This window comes from Acanthopagrus latus, chromosome 20 (assembly GCF_904848185.1).
Source record: "Acanthopagrus latus isolate v.2019 chromosome 20, fAcaLat1.1, whole genome shotgun sequence".
Lineage (NCBI taxonomy): Eukaryota > Metazoa > Chordata > Actinopteri > Spariformes > Sparidae > Acanthopagrus > Acanthopagrus latus.
The window spans coordinates 18,721,701-18,739,718 of NC_051058.1; the positions used below are offsets into that span (position 1 = coordinate 18,721,701).

At 41.2% G+C, this 18,018-nt stretch overlaps 1 protein-coding gene across 4 annotated transcripts in view; it reads right to left on the reverse strand.

Moving 5' to 3' along the window:
* LOC119009830 (SRC kinase signaling inhibitor 1-like) overlaps nucleotides 1-18,018 on the reverse strand; it is a 105,487-nt gene that overhangs the window by 66,320 nt on the left and 21,149 nt on the right. Inside the window, exon 3 of one of the 4 annotated variants that reach the window (XM_037081474.1) lies at nucleotides 14,687-14,761. The exons of the other annotated variants lie outside the window; for them this stretch is intronic. Within the exon in view, the coding sequence (XP_036937369.1) occupies nucleotides 14,687-14,761 (75 nt within the window). The remainder of the gene's footprint in view (nucleotides 1-14,686; nucleotides 14,762-18,018) is intronic. 4 annotated transcript variants of the gene reach the window in all.

Here is an 18,018-nt window from a genome sequence, read left to right on the forward strand (position 1 = left end):
ACATGTGTTTAAACCCAGAAGGAACCATTCAACGTACTTGTTAGAACAAGGTCTTTTAGGCTACATTATTCTGACCTTCAGATCAAAACCTGTTCCAAAATCTGGAAATTTTAAATTCAATACTTAAACCTTTAACAGAATAAACAGGAATAGAATAGTGGATGAAATACGAGTGTGTTACTCACTCTCACACACACACATATACACTGTGTTAGACTTGGCCTATCATGATTCATTATTCTGTGTTCATTATGGTTGAGGGGAGACTAAAAACCAAGTGAGTGATTGTCATTGTGCCACTGATGCCATATTTCAGCTGTCTGGGACACCTTCCAAAATGCTGCTCAAGGCCACGTCCAAACATTTCTCATTACAAGGCTGTAAGTGTGTGTGCATGTGTGTGTGTGAGAGAGAGTGTGTGTGTGTGTATTGGTAGTACAACCTTGGCCACTGATGGCCAGGGTCTGACAGAGGCCATTTGTTAGCTTTATGGTTTCATTGGGCTGAGGGTCTGATCATATGTACTTGTCTGAGCTTCACTCAGATTTACTTCAAATTATTTTCTTCTTGTTTGCTTTGGTTTGTTGAAGTGTGCCTGCAGCAGCAGCAGCACAGTGCACCCTGCTGATCACTGCATATACAGTACATATAAGACTCTGTACTATAGAGAGAGTGATATATTGTCCTGTCTACAGTGGTGCTTACAAGACGGAAGCTGTAGTCCAACGATACAATACATGCACCTGTTGCTGTGATTCATTTATGTGGATTAGGGCTGAACAACTCTTTTGTCATTCATGAAACAAAAAATGTAAAACAGTTTCTGCTTCCAATGTGAAGATTTGGTTCCTTTTGACGTTTAATATAATTTTGTGAATCATATTGTGAATTGAATATCTTTAGGTTTTGGACTGGAGATATTTAAAGATGCCATGTTGTCCTCTAGGAAATTTCTTATGTATATTTTTCACCACGTTCTGAGATTTTATCAACTCAATGAGTTATAAAATTATGAAAAGCTGCAGTCTAATGTGTTCAGCAACAAATGAATACACATGATATACTAATGAAAACAGATAATCCTGTACTTGCCACTGAAACATGTCACTCGAGTTAAACACACACCAGCTTTTAAATCCGTGACGCACACACAGTATAGTTCAACTCTGACCTACACATGTAAACCATCAACATGTTGGCCACGGTAAGTTGTCCTGACAGAGCTGACCTTTGAAAGAACAGACAGCAGGAGAGTTTAAAATGGAGGAAGTGAACATAACTCATATGCTGTGTTGTACCATCCGAAAAAAATGTAACCTCTTCAATCAGAGTATTAGCTGCTCAACTAGCAGTTAAGAAACAGTGAAAACGGTATCAGTCAGAAATTAAAAACCATTTAAATAAGCTGCAGAAAATGTCTTTTCCCAACAAGTCTCCTGTTTTTCTCCGGTGACGTCCTCCGACCGTCCCCCCTTAGACCACCTGTTCCTTGTTTCCCTGCCATCTTTCCCCTTCTCGCCATTGACTCATTCATTTATTCATCTATTAATTTTTTCATAATCTCAATCATATTCAGAGATCTAGCCAGTGGCATCTTTTCACTGGCTGCAGCTCAGCCAACTTCTCACGTCTCTCCCTCTTTCTCTCTCCTCCTCCATCAGAAACTCTCTATTCAACAGAGATCATTAATTACGAGAGAGAGGCACAGTGGCAGGAATGAGTGAAAGAAAAAAAAAAATGGTGCTCCTCCATCCACAAATTATAATATCCAGCTCTCCAGGGCACTCGAAAATTAAAATAAAACCCAAACAAGATCTGAACACGAACGTCGGGTGGGCTATATTTGGAACAGGGTCTGCCTTTGCTGAATACAAAATTTCTCCAAACTGTTGCTGGCAGGGAGGCGTTCAGGATCACAGTGAACCAGTGTGCAGCTAAAAAAGAGGCGGTGATTACCTCACAAGTCAAACTCACAATCACTGCGATTAGGAACGGAGTGTGCCTTCCCTTGAGGTCACATGTACATTAGCCTCTCTTACTTTTGAAAGCCAGTAGTATTCCTGCATGGGGAGAACTAAGTATGTAATATATTTAACAACTTTAGATCATTTCCTTTGACTTCCAGTTCAATTTGAGAGTGCTTCATAATTCATTTACAGCCAGAAGATTGATTAAAAAGTTATGGGGTGTCTCGAAATACTGGAGAGACTTTCTAAAATATCTCCTGATAGGAGTGTCAGCTGAGAGCAGACAGTTCGGCGTTCACCCCGAGAGTGAAACCACTCGTCAGTCTTCAGCCTACAGTGTCAACAAGCCTGAAGGACACTTGACCCTGGACATGTCTGACTGAAGCCTCGGGCAACGCTTGCTCTGACCGACCGTGTGACGGACGCAGATCAAGGAGAGGAGGGAGGAAGGCACGATGTTTGGAAAAGGACGGCACAAGACTGAAACTCAAAATGCAAAAATGCTGAAATATTTAAAAGATATTTCATCCCTCTTGTGTCTAAATGTACAATAGGGGTTTAGTGACACCATGAGGTTATACACAAATGACAACAGTTTTATTCACTGCTGATTAAGCTGCGGATTGTTTGCTTCATTGGCTGATCAATTCTTTATCTATGAGAAGAAGTCCATTAGTTTCCTACTGCTCAAAGTTATATTCTTATAACTCTATACTCTTAACAATTCTTTTTAAATAACACTTTAAAAGTAGAGTGAGTATTTTATTTCAGAGCAGTGTAATGTACATTTGGCTATTATTACAGGTTATGGTTGTGACTATGTATATCATGGTAACTGTCCTTTTAAACATTAAGTGTGGGCAATATTATTATTTGTTATTACTATTATTATTATTATCATTATTATATAAGCTCTTTATTCATTTGACGAAGCAGACACCTATGAACAGCTACTCAGTTGATGTGTGCCTAACTTTAAATTGACAGAGTGACAAAAGGATTTTATTGTTTTGCCCAGTCGTTACCAGTTGAAATAACATAATAAAATATCTGTTAATCACTTTTGAAGCAACAAATCTTTCTCCTATATATTTCTCCTCTTTGTTTTATTAGCAGAAAACAGTAGATTTAAAAGGATTTTGCTTTAAAAGCCTGACTGCTCTTCTCATCAGTTGAAATGATGTCGGATTACAGCAGCTGATTGTTACGGATTGAATAAATGACTCCTCCAAAGGCTGAAATGAAACTCGTCTAGTGTCTAATCATAATATTAGAGAAAAACCTACTGTCTCTAACAGCATGACATGAGTTTGATTGGACTGTTTTTTATTTTTTAAATGATTTTTCTTTAAGCAGTTATAAAACTGAAAAATAGCAAACTGAGATTGCATCAATATCAAACCGCACAAATAATTAACATCAATATAAAACAAACTGTTTTTCACAGTTTGACAACAAAGATATGATGGTGAGTCTCTAATCAACAATCTCGCTGATAAAATCTCATCAATTTCAGGAATCAGAATCTCTCAGTTTAAATCTGCGATCAAATCAGAACAATTTAAGTTTAATATCAACACAAAAGTTAGAAGGCTGAGTCTGCCATCTCCACTTTATCAACAAACACAAGCAGAATACTGGTATCAACTGAGTCTTCTGAGTTTTATTTAGATCCAAGTTTCCTTTCTTTGAAATGTGAGCTGCAATGATTGAAAGAAAATGTCAAAATACTTAGAATATTGATTCATGGCTGCAGTCATTTTTCCAAACACAAATGTCAAACACTTACTGGTTCCAGCTTCGTCAATGTGAGGGTTTGTACATGTTCTCATTTATGACAATAAATTAAATAAATGTCTCTGGAGTTTTGGACTCTGTTGTACAAAAGAAGCATTCTTTAAAGACGTCAATCAATCACTTGTGATGAGCCTTTTTCACACAGTGTTTTATATTGTATGGACTGATGATTAATCATGAAAGTAACTGGCAGATTAACTGATAAAGAAAAACTAGAATGGCTCTCAGTAGAGCTCCTACCTCCACCGAGGCCCAACAGTCCCTTTAATTCAATCTAGCCAAAACCAACATCAAATAAAACCTATTAAATTATTTTCTGTTTTGTGCAACTATCACCTGGGTGCATTACCACCACTTACTACTAACAATGTGAACATAAAGAAACAGAAATGATTTACCAGGCACTGGATTATTTATGCAATATTATCCTTTATGTATTATTAACACAATATCACCCCTAATCCACAATAAACTGAGCTCCCTCAACTGCTTTCATATCAAGACTCTTGTATCATTCCCTGGAAAGTTAACGAAACGTAAAAAAAAAAAAAAAAGCCCTATCTTGCAGTGTGCAGAAAAGAGTGAAAAGTAATCCTGGATCCTTTCTGTTATCTGGATCCACACCAAAAGTTAATGGGCTCTATTCTGGGCCAAGAACCATCTTCCATTCAAGAGTCATGGAAACCAGTTCAGGAGGTTGTTTTTTTTGTGTGTGTGTGTAATCCCGCTGACAACCAAACAAACAATCAACCAAAAAATGTACACAGATGAAAATATAACCTTCTTGGCAGACGTAATAACCATTAGGAGCAGTCATAGCAATATAGGGTTTAGATTCTGTCTGTCTGTGTGTGTGTGTGTGTGTGTGTGTGTGTGTGTGTGTGTGTGTGTGTGTGTGTGTGTGTGTGTGTGTGTGTGTGTGTGTGTGTGTGTGTGTGTGTCCCAGACAAACTGGTCAGGCTCCAGGTAAACATCAGTGCACCATGGAAACTTAATGTCGTCTCCTCTGCTGGGAAAACACGTCCAGTCCGTGTCCCTGCCCTTTTGTCTACATCAGCTTCTCTTCTTCTTCCCTCCTCCTCACCCAGCCCACCCACAGTGCATAATGTGTATAACAACCACTACATCATACTGTGTCACACCAAATGAATTCAATGGAGCACTAATCATGGAATAAACATTCAGCTTGCCCGTGTTTAAAAAACGATGCCTGGAGCCGAATCACAGGGCACTGATTGAAAGGACATATTGGCGTGAGCATGCAGCGAGAAATTCATGTTCCTATAGAAGTAAATGAGTGCTTATATATGTACTTGGGCAGTGTAATAACCTTCATGACAAAGCTGAGGTTAGATACTTTCTCACATATCCACTGTGACATCGAGTGAACCCAGAGTGAACCAGAGTGCCTCAGTATTTTTAGTTTTGAAGGTTTCTGGTCTTTAAAAGCTGCTAAAACAACAAAGTGAGAGGAAAGCTGAAACTTCTAAAAGGAGAGAGAACAGTTAACTTGGGAGATTCAACTCAGACACTGACAGTGTAGCTTCACAAGCACAAGAAGAGACAGCAGTATACACTCATCTCCGGTCTCATTATTACTGAACTTGAATCTGAAATTAAAGGGACATCATGACTATACTGGTTGCAAAGAGAAGTCCACTTTTATATAAGCTTGTGAAAAAAATCACCGGACATCTCACATGATTTATTACCTCAGTTAACAGTTTCCTAATAAGTTTATGGTCTCAATCTGTAGTTTCCAGTCTTCTTTAATACAGCATGATATTCATTTAGCATTTGATGGTCCCATTAAGAGTAAAATAGACGATAGATCAGGGTATGCTTTAGGGCATGGCTACCCTGTATTTTACAGTCAAATTAAATCAGCTCCGTCCTCTCGTCAGATCTCTGGATTGTGTAAGAACCCCAAACGAGGATCTACACAAACATGTCAACTCCACACAGAAACGACCATGATCCATGTTGGTGTGATGTGACAATGCCAACCAGTCCACCACCATGCTGTTCCCCAAGGGGAACCACACCCAGACTTGAAGCACCAAACAGTTGTTTTTAGATATTTAGTATTGAGCCAATTCAGCCTTGTAACAGTAACAAGTGTTCAGAGATGTCTCTGAAGAGAGACTGTCATACACAAGGGGTTCAATTATTCATCAGAAGTGATTGTCACCGGAGACAATACAGGTACTCTCACACCAACTCTGTCTGACAGGGTCAAAGTCAACTCGTAACTTTCCTTCCTTGTTGTCCTTTTGACTTGTCTGAGGGTCATTCACATGTTTAATTGACTGCCAAAAGCACCAGCGGCCTCTGTGCCTTTCCAGCAAAGACAAGGAGAGCCAATCAGTGTTTGTTCATGGCTGTTTGGCCTCGGACGACCAGAGGCGCTCATGTGCATCGATATCCAGGCTGCTACACTGAGCGGCTACAGCGAAACGAGTCCTAGCAGAGGACAGAACCATATTGTTTAAAGTTTGTATTTTTGTTTTTACTCCACTTTTAGTTACTGGTCACCTTCAGCATACAAAACAACTTTGAGTTGTTAAGATTAATAAACTCTTAAAAACTGTCTTGGAGTGACTTAAAAGACATTTTAATCAGAAAAATCTTCACTGATTGATTTTTGAAACAACAAACTAACCTTAAAAGAACACACAATTTCATACTGTTTGTTATGTGGCGGACCCTGCCACCTTTCTAGCCTCAGTGTTCTGGAGTAAACAGGCTGTTCACAGTGGAAAAATAAGGATTTTTCCACTATGAACAGCTTGTTTATTCAGTCATGGAAAAAATAAATATTTCTGAGTTTGTATTAATATTGTAAAGAATTTCTTAGTGACCCTTTAAGAGAGCAATTTAATTCTGAATGCAAGACTTTTGCCTTAAGTGTTGTTTTAGTATTTTTACTGAAGTACAGATGTGAATACCTCCATCACTTACATTGCTGAGCAGTGATGTAATGAGCAATGAAGGCTTTAATGAAGGTACATTTATAACTCACATAATCCAAGGCAATGCATCCATGTGACATTTCTCCACCGCTGATGCAGTTACACGGTCAGTAAACATTGACATTTATCACCGTATCAACATTCGCCCTATGCGTATGATGACACTTTCTTTTGGGTGTCATCTCTGAACATTGGAGCCGCCAGGTCACTCCCGACACCGAGAACAAGCCACTCTGCAGATCTCGTAACATCACTGGGAGTAGATGTTATATTTGATGATTCATCTTCAAAGAGAATAATAATTTAGGACAGTCTGGGGGGGAAAAAAAGACGTGCCTTCATGATGAGACGTGGGGACAGCCTAAATCTTCTTTCACTTTACCCTCCGCTCTGATCCTCTAACTGTCTTGTACTGGATCTATACTGCATGCTCAGTGAATCTGAGCCCTGCCTGCTGCTTTTAAAAAAGACTTCACACTCGTATCAGCTCATCCTCCTCCAAGTACCAGGCTCTGGGACACTCAGTGCATCAATTTACCAACACTCAGGATGTGGTCCATCCCTGCTGCCATTAAACTGGGAGGAGAGGCTGTATGATTAGGATGTTGGATGAAAGAGGGCTGGGTGAGTGCAGGTATGTGACTGAGGTTATTCCATCACACACACACATACACGATTGAATTCAGCCGCTGAAGACCACACAGCTAATACACATGCCTCTTTTCCTGGTTTCAACAGTAAATTGCTGCACCCACAGCAACGATCAGGTATCCCCTCTCCACAGCCGATGACAGGACAAAAGCTGTTCTGAGGCCAGGCATCAATTCCACCTCTGATAGGAAATTCTTGTAATTAGAAAGTGATATTTTTGGCTTGTCTGAGCCCTGGACACGTCCTGAAGGTGAGTAATTGGTATCATTGAGTGAACAGTGGGACAGGATGAGTCAGGGATTGAGATCTATTAGTGGCCACTAATCAGAGTCTCTCAGTGGGCTCTGGGAGGCAGCCAGCTGGATGACTGCTGGGCCTGCTTTGTGCTGTGTCACAGAGCAAGCAAACACCAGCAATATTGCTGCACGATCTCTACTGTAAATATCTGTGTCAAGTTTTAATGCAGGTCGTCAAAAGTTACTGTTACAGTTTTGAAATTATTACATATTTTCACATTCTTAAACGTCATCATATTAGGGCTGTCATGATATCAGATTTTCACAAAATCCATCACTGCAAGGACCATAAGAAAAGACTTAGATTGCTGTGGCAGCTGCGTAGGATTGTTTCAGACTCCTGTGATCCAAACATTGCCAAAAGCCCCGGAGCGTTTCCAAGTCTGAAAGTCAAAATCCATTTTAAAAAAAGAAAGAAGCAATCATTTCCAAAATTCACAACATATTTTAAACCCACGAAACGTTCTGCTTTGGTCCATATTTTCTGCCATTTAGCCTTTCAAAAACAACATTTTCTTGGTGGTTAATCTTCCTGCTTGCTGCACATAAAGCGAAGAGCGCACCTGTATTAACAGGCAGTCTAGCAGCAATCAGCGGCATAAATTACATTTATATAACCATTTATATATTATATAATAACAAAAAAGACCATCTCTGCTCCAACTCTTTCATCGTAAATTGCTTAAAGTCCGTACAAAAAAGGGATCATAACATGTCTGCATTCCCTTTTGCTCCGCGCCCCCTCAAGATGTCATCACTTTCTTTCCAATAACTGTAGAAAGATGTCAAAGCAATCGCTTGTTTGGTTCAGTTAGTCACTCAAGAAAGTTGATTTTTAAAAGAAAACTCAGTTAATCCACTGAATCGAATTCAGGATTTATTTGAGGATTTCCTTTTTTCTACGGGTGATGACGTCATAAAAGAAGAGGGTGTTCAATCCAAGCTTCAGGTGAAAACAGAAGATTATAAAAAATGACCTTTGTTGCAGCTCTAATCATTTCACTCTCCTCAAACAGTGAAAATCTCATTTTGAAGGAACTCTTCAGTATTAATATATGCAACACAAAACATTTGAGGCGCAACTAGGGCAACTCTGACTCTTTGAAATCTGACGAGCATGATTCATTTATCACATAAATACTGGGACAGAACATCAGCATCTTTGTATATAAATAAAAATGACAGAGCCAAATTACTGATGTAACAAAGATGAAATGAACTATAACAACTATTTTAAGAGTTTAGGTAGAGAGGAGAGGAGATCCTTCAGGTCTCGTTGATTTAAACCCACCAATTTAGGTTCAATTATATCAAGTGAACCTCATAAACAGTGAAAATGTACGATGACATATCTGACGTTTACTGGACCTGGACATGAAGTGAAATGTTCATGTGTCCACATTTACATACAAAGTCCAGAACTGTTTCCTGACAGGAGGAAAACTCAGGGAAACTTTTGAGATTAAAACCTCGATTTATATTCACACTCGCTTCTCAACCTGCCTGCAGCAGCAAGTCTCTGAGGTGCTGGCGTCCACTGTCGGATGTATGATGACTGCTGACTTAAAAGAGAAATATACTTTACTTCATGAGTGTACAGAGAGGAGAGGGGAAGAAGCAGAAGGGAAAGAACCAGAGTCTCTGATGTGAGTTCAGTCAGAGGCTGAACTGAAGACAAATAAAGACAAACCGAGCTCTCGTGAGCAGTGGCACTTTTTGAAGCCGACTTCCGGAGTGACCAAACCATGTAATTAAGTCCCACATGATACTCTGGGCCCAATAATCACTCATTGTTGAAGAAGCCTTGGTAAAAACAGTGGTTACATTCTGCAAGACACAACCCCCTGTGAAATGACTCATTTATCCATCATAATTTGAGACATACGGTGCGCTGAAATTTGGAAAGTCTAGAAGAGGTGCAAGATTAAATCATTTCATCTCTATTCAAGTTAGCCAGGTGCTAAACCAGAAGTTAGCTCGCTCAGTCTGCAGAAGATCTGGGTATTTTTATACCCGGGGAGTCAAGCGTTTTTCACTTGATGGGCCACTGAGACACTTTAAAACAAATCCATCCATGAGACATGCACAACCTTGGTACCTGTTGGTTCTTGCTACCCTCATGCAGTATTGTATTCGGGCTGTTTGGAGCAAATAAAATCGAATGGTCCTGCGGTCACACTCTGTTCTTTTTCTGTGTGAACAGTGTCATAATCTGAATCCTAAAACTGAGCGATTCTGGAGGACGGTAGTTGAATGGTGAGGCTCATTCCCAGGTCGTCAAACACTGACACTCTCGGCATTAACCAACATCAGTGCTCTCCATGAATTGGATTTCAGCTCAATAAACAGAGAAAATATTTCACCAGATTTTCTCACATTTCTTCCAGGGTAGACTGAAATCAGGACACTTCGACCAGCGTCAATCTTTGGCTCTTGCTCGGAAACTCTTCTGCAGCTCTTCTAGCAACAGAATCACAATGCTGCACTTCCATTTGTCAGAATCTGGAAGATGGGGCAGCTGGTGCTCGATCTGCTTTCCAAAAAAATGCACATCATGCCAAAAAAAGAAAAGGAATAATAATAGTAATATTTCTATTTTTCATTCATCCTCCCAGCTGGTGGAGGGTTTGTTCGGGGTGAAAATTTGTAGTTCATAAGCAGATGGTGTTTTTAATCAAAATAATTTACAGAAACTGCTCGTTTCCCAGTATTCTGTCTAAAAATATGCTCTGCCTGCAGATGGTGCACAAGCATGATTTGCAGATTAGCCTCTTCCTCACTGGCAGCATGTTACATGAATGGTCATAAGTCAACTGGTATGGGAAAAAATGGAGTTGGCTACGCAATTAACAAGAGTGATGTGCTCTGAGGAAGAGTGAAGCAGGAGGGAAATCCACTCAGCTGAGGAGGCAGTTTCAAAGGACTGTGTCTCTGCCTGCGTCTGTTTCTGCAGTAATGTCTGTCTGCATGTTTGCATATTTTAGAATATTTCAAAGCTTAAAGTTGCCTTGCTGATAATGAAATCCCACCACCATAAGTGCCAGCCGCTTATACAAATAATACACAAATCCATAAATAACCCTGAGCCCTGATAGTCGAAAACTCATTCCGACACCTGCAGGAAGGTTATTCTACCTGGCATTTCAAAAAGTCTTTCATCTGTCAACCCACACAAGCGAGTCGAGCTAAACCTGAGCGCTGTGACCCTGATGCTTACAGTAATGTCATCATTATCCAACAAAACAGCATCTTTAAATCTGCCCGTATCACAGGGACATGAGGAGAAAACCTTCCTCTGTTTCATATATGTATTGTAAAGTGTGAACTGCTCTCACTTCTTCATCTTCAGACCCTCAGAATGATTCAGTTCAGTGCCTCTTCAGCTCCTTCCTGCATCACTAATAGAGGCTGCCTCAGACAGACTGCAGTCTACCTCCGTCTCTGCTTGTTATCCCTGATCTCCTCCGTACCGTTCATGTCCCCTGTCTCCTCTTAGCCCTTGGCATGTGAGGCTGACAGCTCAGTGGGCTCCAAGCCAGAGCTGATACTACTGTCTGTTGTAGGTCAGCCTCCCTCTGGGGGGGGGGGCAAACACACAATCACAATACGGTTAACAGGAGGCCGTGGCCTGGTGGCTCGGCGGGTCATGTTCCTCCAGCATTGGGGGTGTCACATGTCTTGCTCTTACTCCCTCCCTCACATCTTTCTCTGCCTCTGACCATGATATGAATAGTACGATGAAGACACTCAACAGAAAACACTGCTGGTTACAAGCCTCCTCTATACTGTCTCTGCAGAGTACATGATGCTGCTAAATGCACATATGGTATGTAAACTCAGTGCCTTGTGTGTGGTATAGGTGATGAGCTTTAATATCCTTTGCAGTGATTTACGTGGGTGCTTGGGGGCTCAGGTAATTGTGAGCGCTCACAGAGAAATCATCCACAGAGGGTGAGTTTTACCTGTGAGCTAAACCTGTGTTCATTCCCACAGTATATGGTAAATATGATAATGATAAAGCTGGTGTTATTCTATATTCTCCAAACTGTCAAATCCTCTGAAAACACCAAAACCAACAACAATATACTAGCAGGTTATGCAATACTTATGACCTCCCTCATCTATCTCTAACGGTCAGACGCAGGAAGACTGGTTCCTTCTGGAGACAATATTCTCTAAAAGTTGCTCACCTACACCTGAGTAACTGTGTCAGCATAACCACTGATTTTCGATTTAATTGCTCAGTCAGGAATACCAACTTTTCTTGGATATGAAAGGGCTTCTGAGAGAACTTAGGCAGTAAATTGTTCAAGAGACCCTTAAGATTGGGGTTAAAATCTGCCTATGGAGAAACAAATGGAATATTCTTGTGTAATTATCTAATGAGAGGTGTAGGCCTATGTATTTCAATGAAGAAATACTTATAAATAGAAACTTTCCCATTTAATCAACCCTTCATGGCCATTTCAGTTTACAAGGTACACTTGAATGCGCCAAGAAGTCCTCGTCCAACAGCGTACGTGAATTTCTCCTACAGAGGACAAAAGCAGTGGGTTCATAAATGACACCAACACATGGTTCAGACTCTCTGAATAGGTTTTTGTTACATGACTGATTTGGCACAAACACTGATCCGTCAGTCTGGCTGGCAGCGAGATTTACTAGCCGAAAGGGAAATTCTACCTGTGACTGGCGCTTGGCAGGTGTTTTTTGGAACTGCTGATCTTGGGATTTCATGAATTGATATCCAGTCATTTAAATGAAGACTGATTTTAATTGGAAAATTGATTTTCGGGGTGTGTTCGTAGTAATCTGTCTGTAATTGGGGTAAACAGGCAAGCTGTAACCATGGAAACAACTGCATGACCTTAAAAATTTAATTCACAGCTACACTGAAAACTTGCTTTTTCTCTGCTGTCTACATTCACCTCACTCTCGACCACCCACTCTCTCTCTCTCAATAAATCACACACCTTTTAGAAATCCATCAAGAAACTCACGATCCTGTGGCTCATTCATATTTTTAAAAAAAAGGCACTACAAATTTTATCCAGCAATAAGGAGACTGAGAAGTCGGCAGTTTGAGCAGAAGTTCAGACAGTCGTTGCAAGTCTAGTTGTGTTGCTGTGATATAGAAGCTGCAGGTGGCACAAGTTTAATTTTGTCTAGTCAAATAAAGACCTTTTGGGATGTAGGACAAGTCGGCTGTCATTCCACAGCATCAGCATCAGTTTTTGACAAGCTGGGAATGGGACCCAAAAATCAACTTTTCCTATAAACAGCACTTTTAAATGATTCACCTAAAACGATATAACAATGGGCCTATTTCCATAATGTTTGTTAACTTAATATAGCTTAATTTTTCAGGCACAAACAATGTACTGCTGATGACAGTATGTGAGGTTGTAAAGAGCCTGGTTTGTAAAGTGTTGTATGAAACTTTATAATTAAGTGCCATCAGGTACAAACAAATACTTTAACTTTCTTTATTTTTTAGCAACCGCAGGGTTTGCTGCAGGTTTATACCAGGTGTGGGGGAATGCTCAATCTGTTTGGGTGGAATCAATTAACTCCTGATGAATGGACACATAGAGAACTATTAAGTTTCAGTGTGTTCGATGGTTTTGTCCCACAAGTCTATTAATCCCTGATTATTGACACCTTGTCAGGCATTAACTCTTACTTATGGTCAGCTTCGATCTACACTGATAACTTTTTATGCTTTGCTGCCAATCCAAATGTGAACATCATCATGAAAAGAGTTTTACAGTTTTAAAAAGACAATTACACAACACATTTTTGGCCAGATGATGATGTAACTAGGGCGATTATTTAATTATAAAGCACAAACTTACGTAACCAACACCTAACACGGGATGTGATTGCAGCAGTTCTAAAAAGGCTCCATCTGAACACTTGGATTTGTTTCTTATCTTGAAGCTTTTTGTCAGACAGTCGTGACTCTTTGGTAAGCGGCAGATCAAAGAAATCAGAAGGAAAACGTCAGCAGTGACTCAGATTAAAAAGCTTCACATGGAGCTTTGCTTTTTTTTTTTTTGCTTTTTCTCTTCAGGCCAGCACAACTTCATTCCAACATATTCCAGAAAGAGGAAGGCCCCTGCAGTCTCGAGATGTACAAACTGATATCAAACCAGCATCAAAGTGAATTCTGAAGCCCCACTTTCTGAGTCACCCGATCCTCCAGAAAGAAAGGAGAGAAAACCGGAGTGGTACATCCACTTCAAACAGCCTGAGATTGATTGGGAGTCGGTGGTGATGCTCTCACGGGGGTTCTGGTGTACAAACTTGACACACCTCAAAATAAAATCACTGTTCTCTCAGATGAAGCCTTCGAGGGTGAAAGCATGTGTTACCACCAGAGAGCAGTTAGAGCCACACTGATCTCCTCCTGTCTGACAAATACCACTTCATTTCACAAGAAGGAACAATCAGTCTGCATGGCCATTTGCATTTCAACCAATTGCAGCAAGTCCCCCGAGCATGTTCAGCACATATGATTATTAATATGGCCCTCAAGAGCGAGAGAGCGAGAGAGAGATGATATAGAGAGTTGGAGAGAGAGAGGGGAGGGGGCTAAATGTGCCTTTTAGGCTCAGGATTTGATAAGGAAGTCTTTGTGGACACTGTCCCACATACTGTTGCTCCAAGCAGGAGCACTGCTGTCCATGTGAAGGTCAACCCAGGTTAGCTGGCTGCCTCTCGTCACCCTACATGACAAAACACTGCTCAGTTTCTCTTCTCTGTCCTTTCATTTCCTCTCTGGCTCCTCTCCCCCTCTGCTATCTTTTTTTTTTTTTTTTTGGTTCTCTTGGGGCTATGCAAAAGAAGCCGGATAATCCTGGTGCATGCAGCCTGCGAGAGTCTTCTGCAGAGAGAGTGAGTGGCTGGATCACTACAGCGACAACCCAAAAAAATCTGCTGGTGCATAATGTGACATAGTGTGAGCAGCAAATGAAGGAAGGAATGAATGAAGGGAGCGTACCTGGCTCGTGGTCCTGTGCAGGTTGGTGTCCCCCTCTGGCCGACACTCTACATGGCAAAAGTGGTGTGTTTGTGTCTGCACATGTGTGTGTGTGATGGAGGAAGAGAGAGAGAGAAGTGAGTGCTGTTGAGGAGACGGGGAGAGTGCACAGTGCAGTGGAGAAGATTGGAGGCAGGGTACTCAGTGTGTGCTAAGACAGAGCCTGTGCATCTCCCTCCCTCTCTGCCTCTCCCTCTCTCTCCCTCTCTCTCTGTGAGTATAATCCTTTCCACAGTCTACGGGGACGAGCTGCAAATGAACCAGCTCAATCTCTCCCTCTCTCCCTCTACTTCCCTCTTGTTCTGTATCTCGGCTTTGCACATGAGCCCCTAGCAGAATTACCCTCCCAGTGCCTTCACCTTGCAGTTGATAAGCCTGAAATGCAGAGAGCACTCTTGCCCTTAATGACTGCCACAACTCTATCACACCTTTTCCCCCCGTCTTTTTCCCTCCGCTGAGGTCTTTACAACGCCACCGTGTTCGCGCTCGTTTGTGTCGCAGAGACTCCTCTGTGTGATTAGACCGCCACTCCAGCTGTGCTATTTAGACATGCATGTTTATTGTTTATACAAGAACTTAGGACGCGATAATACTTCGTGTGTCGTTACGGTGGCAGCACTGTGTTTGGAGTCTGGCTTGTTTGTGCCGAGGCTTCAACTGCATTTGAAGTTCTGTGTTCTCGTTTTCTGGCAGCACTGTAAGAGGCACTATGCAAATGTTGTTCGTGAGTCAGACTATCCTTTATCCCATCTGGAAATGTCTGGCATCATATTAAACCAGGCTGCATGATTGAGCAGACGAAGAGCTCAACTACCTCCAGTCGCCTGCATTATGTAATAAAACCATTACTGTTTATCTACAACATGATGTATAAACTATTCTAGCTGATGCATCTCAGTTCTAATGTTAATGCTGTGAATTGCTCCACTTACCAATAGGTGAAGGTACAAGAGATTGATAAGGTGATACATCATAACACTTCCTCTTGAGATACGATTATCAATATGCTGGTGCCAAATAACTATTTTTATTAAAACTTGTTGCACGTTGGCATAACGTCACACATGCAACCTTCTTTTTGTCCAGTCAGGTTAATTTGGTCCGAGTGATTTTTCAGATTTAAAGTCATTATGAGAGCAATCACAAATCCTACGACAAGTTTATGGGTTCACCTGTGTGGCCTTCCATCATATGTTCCTCATGAGTTTGAGAAACCCTGTGCTACAACATACAATAATATTTTAGCCAATAGTTCATAATAGTTCCTTTAACTTTGTGGCAACAGTTTATATTTGTCCTGTTTGCATTTCTAAGAAGCTTTTCCCAGTTTGCTGTGGAAGAACTTGACTGGTCTGCACAGAGCCCTGACCTGGAAATTGCCCAACATTAGTGTTGAACCTCTGTGATGTTTTTGTGTCTGAATGGGAGCAAATCCCTACGATCATGCTCCAACAAGACACCATCAACAAAATGTTCCGCTGTCCACATACTTTTGGCCATGTCGTGTGTCGTGTGTGTAACGTTTCTTCAACTATGCAGCTTAAGGAATCAAAAAACGTCTCTTTCCAGAGAAGTTTTCACTGGAACAGGTTTCTACGGAGGAAATATATTAATCTGTCAACGGAGAGGATTATTTCGAGAGGCGGAATACTTTTCTCTGAAAACATGACTGTCACCAGGGCTGCAACGCTTCATTATTCAAATTTTTTGATTAGACTGTCACTCGTTTTCTTGATCAACTGTTTGGTCCATAAAATGCCAAAATTTTCAGAGTCCAGAGTGACAACAAGTTTTGTCTGACGAGACCAAAATCCAAAAGATTTTCAACTCAAAATCATTAAACGTACAAAAAGAAGATTGAACCAGTGTATTCTTTGGCTAAATAAGAAACAACTAAGCGATTACCAAACTGTTGCCAATTACTCCATCAGACCATTGACAGAAAATTAAACGAATAATCATCTTAGCTGTAACTGGCACCTATTAATTGTGCTAGGGAGGCTGTAGAGGATTGAAATCGTTAAAAAATGAGCGTCTGCTGTCTTCAGGTAATCTTCTCAACACACCAGGATGTTTTTGTGACTGTTGCCAAATACAGATGTCATGCCAGGTGGAATTAGACATCGTCTCATTACTACTTGTGCTGCGGATATACAGTATGAGGCCTATTCATGTCATTCATCCTCACTGATGCAAGAGCAATCAGCAGCATACAGAACAAATTGGTTTTGATGTTGAGATGAGTTTATTTCCTGCAGCTGGGTCTACACATCCACACTGTGACAGCTTTATCCATCTGCATGTGTCTATTTCTATAATGTGACTCTATGCATGTTGAGACCAATTTCCTCTTCTTCCGTGCCCACTCAAACGCTCCCGGTTCCTAAATTAGACCGAGTGTTTCTCCCCACCCACGCACTCGGCCTACTGTGTGTATCCATGATGCTACAGTGGCTCTAACACGTCAAACCTCTCGCCTCCCCGTGATGACTGCAGGGTGGAAACGCGAGCCCGGCGGATTATGAGCGTGTCAAATTGGCAGAATGTATTAGCGTCACACCGATCACCGTCACATTTACCCCCACTAGTCAATTATCAAGATAGATAGCTCATGCAGATAATAGCCCGCAACGGCAACTGGACCCATTTTCTGCTTAGTGGACGGAGGGGAATGGAGAGAGATGGAGATGGGAGAGAGAGGAAGGAGAGTAAGCATTGGCGATGTTGTGATAGGAAGAAAATGCTACTTTCAGCACTGCTAAGATCAGATTGGGTAGACTGAGATAAAGGTAAAAAAAAAAGAAAAGAAAGCAGGGCCTGTATTATTGCAGACTGCCTCTGGATCCAGGCTAGGGGCCCGGGTGGCAGAAATATGGAGGGAGAGGCACACTTGTCATCCCAATGAAATCATTCTCCAAGGCTGCTGAGGAAAGCGAGAGCTGCACTGAGATGAGAACCTACAGCCTGTGAATGTGTGTGTGTGTGTGTGTGTGTGTGTGTGTGTGTGCGTAAGACATGCAGCAAGACGAGTGAGCGAGACAGAAAACTGCAACCAAAAAAACTGTTTGCTGATTATATCGCTCTTGCTTATAGGCATCTTTTCTCTCACGCGCGCTCCAGATTTATCTTCATCTTAAATCTCCCTCGTCTTCAATAAACACCACAAATAACACCAGATTCATGTCGTCATGTCGATATTCACTCCAGCGATCCATAAATCAACCGTTCGCTGCAGTTAAATCTGTGCGACGTGACTTGTGAGGATTTTTCCACAGCCAGAGAAGGGCAGCAAA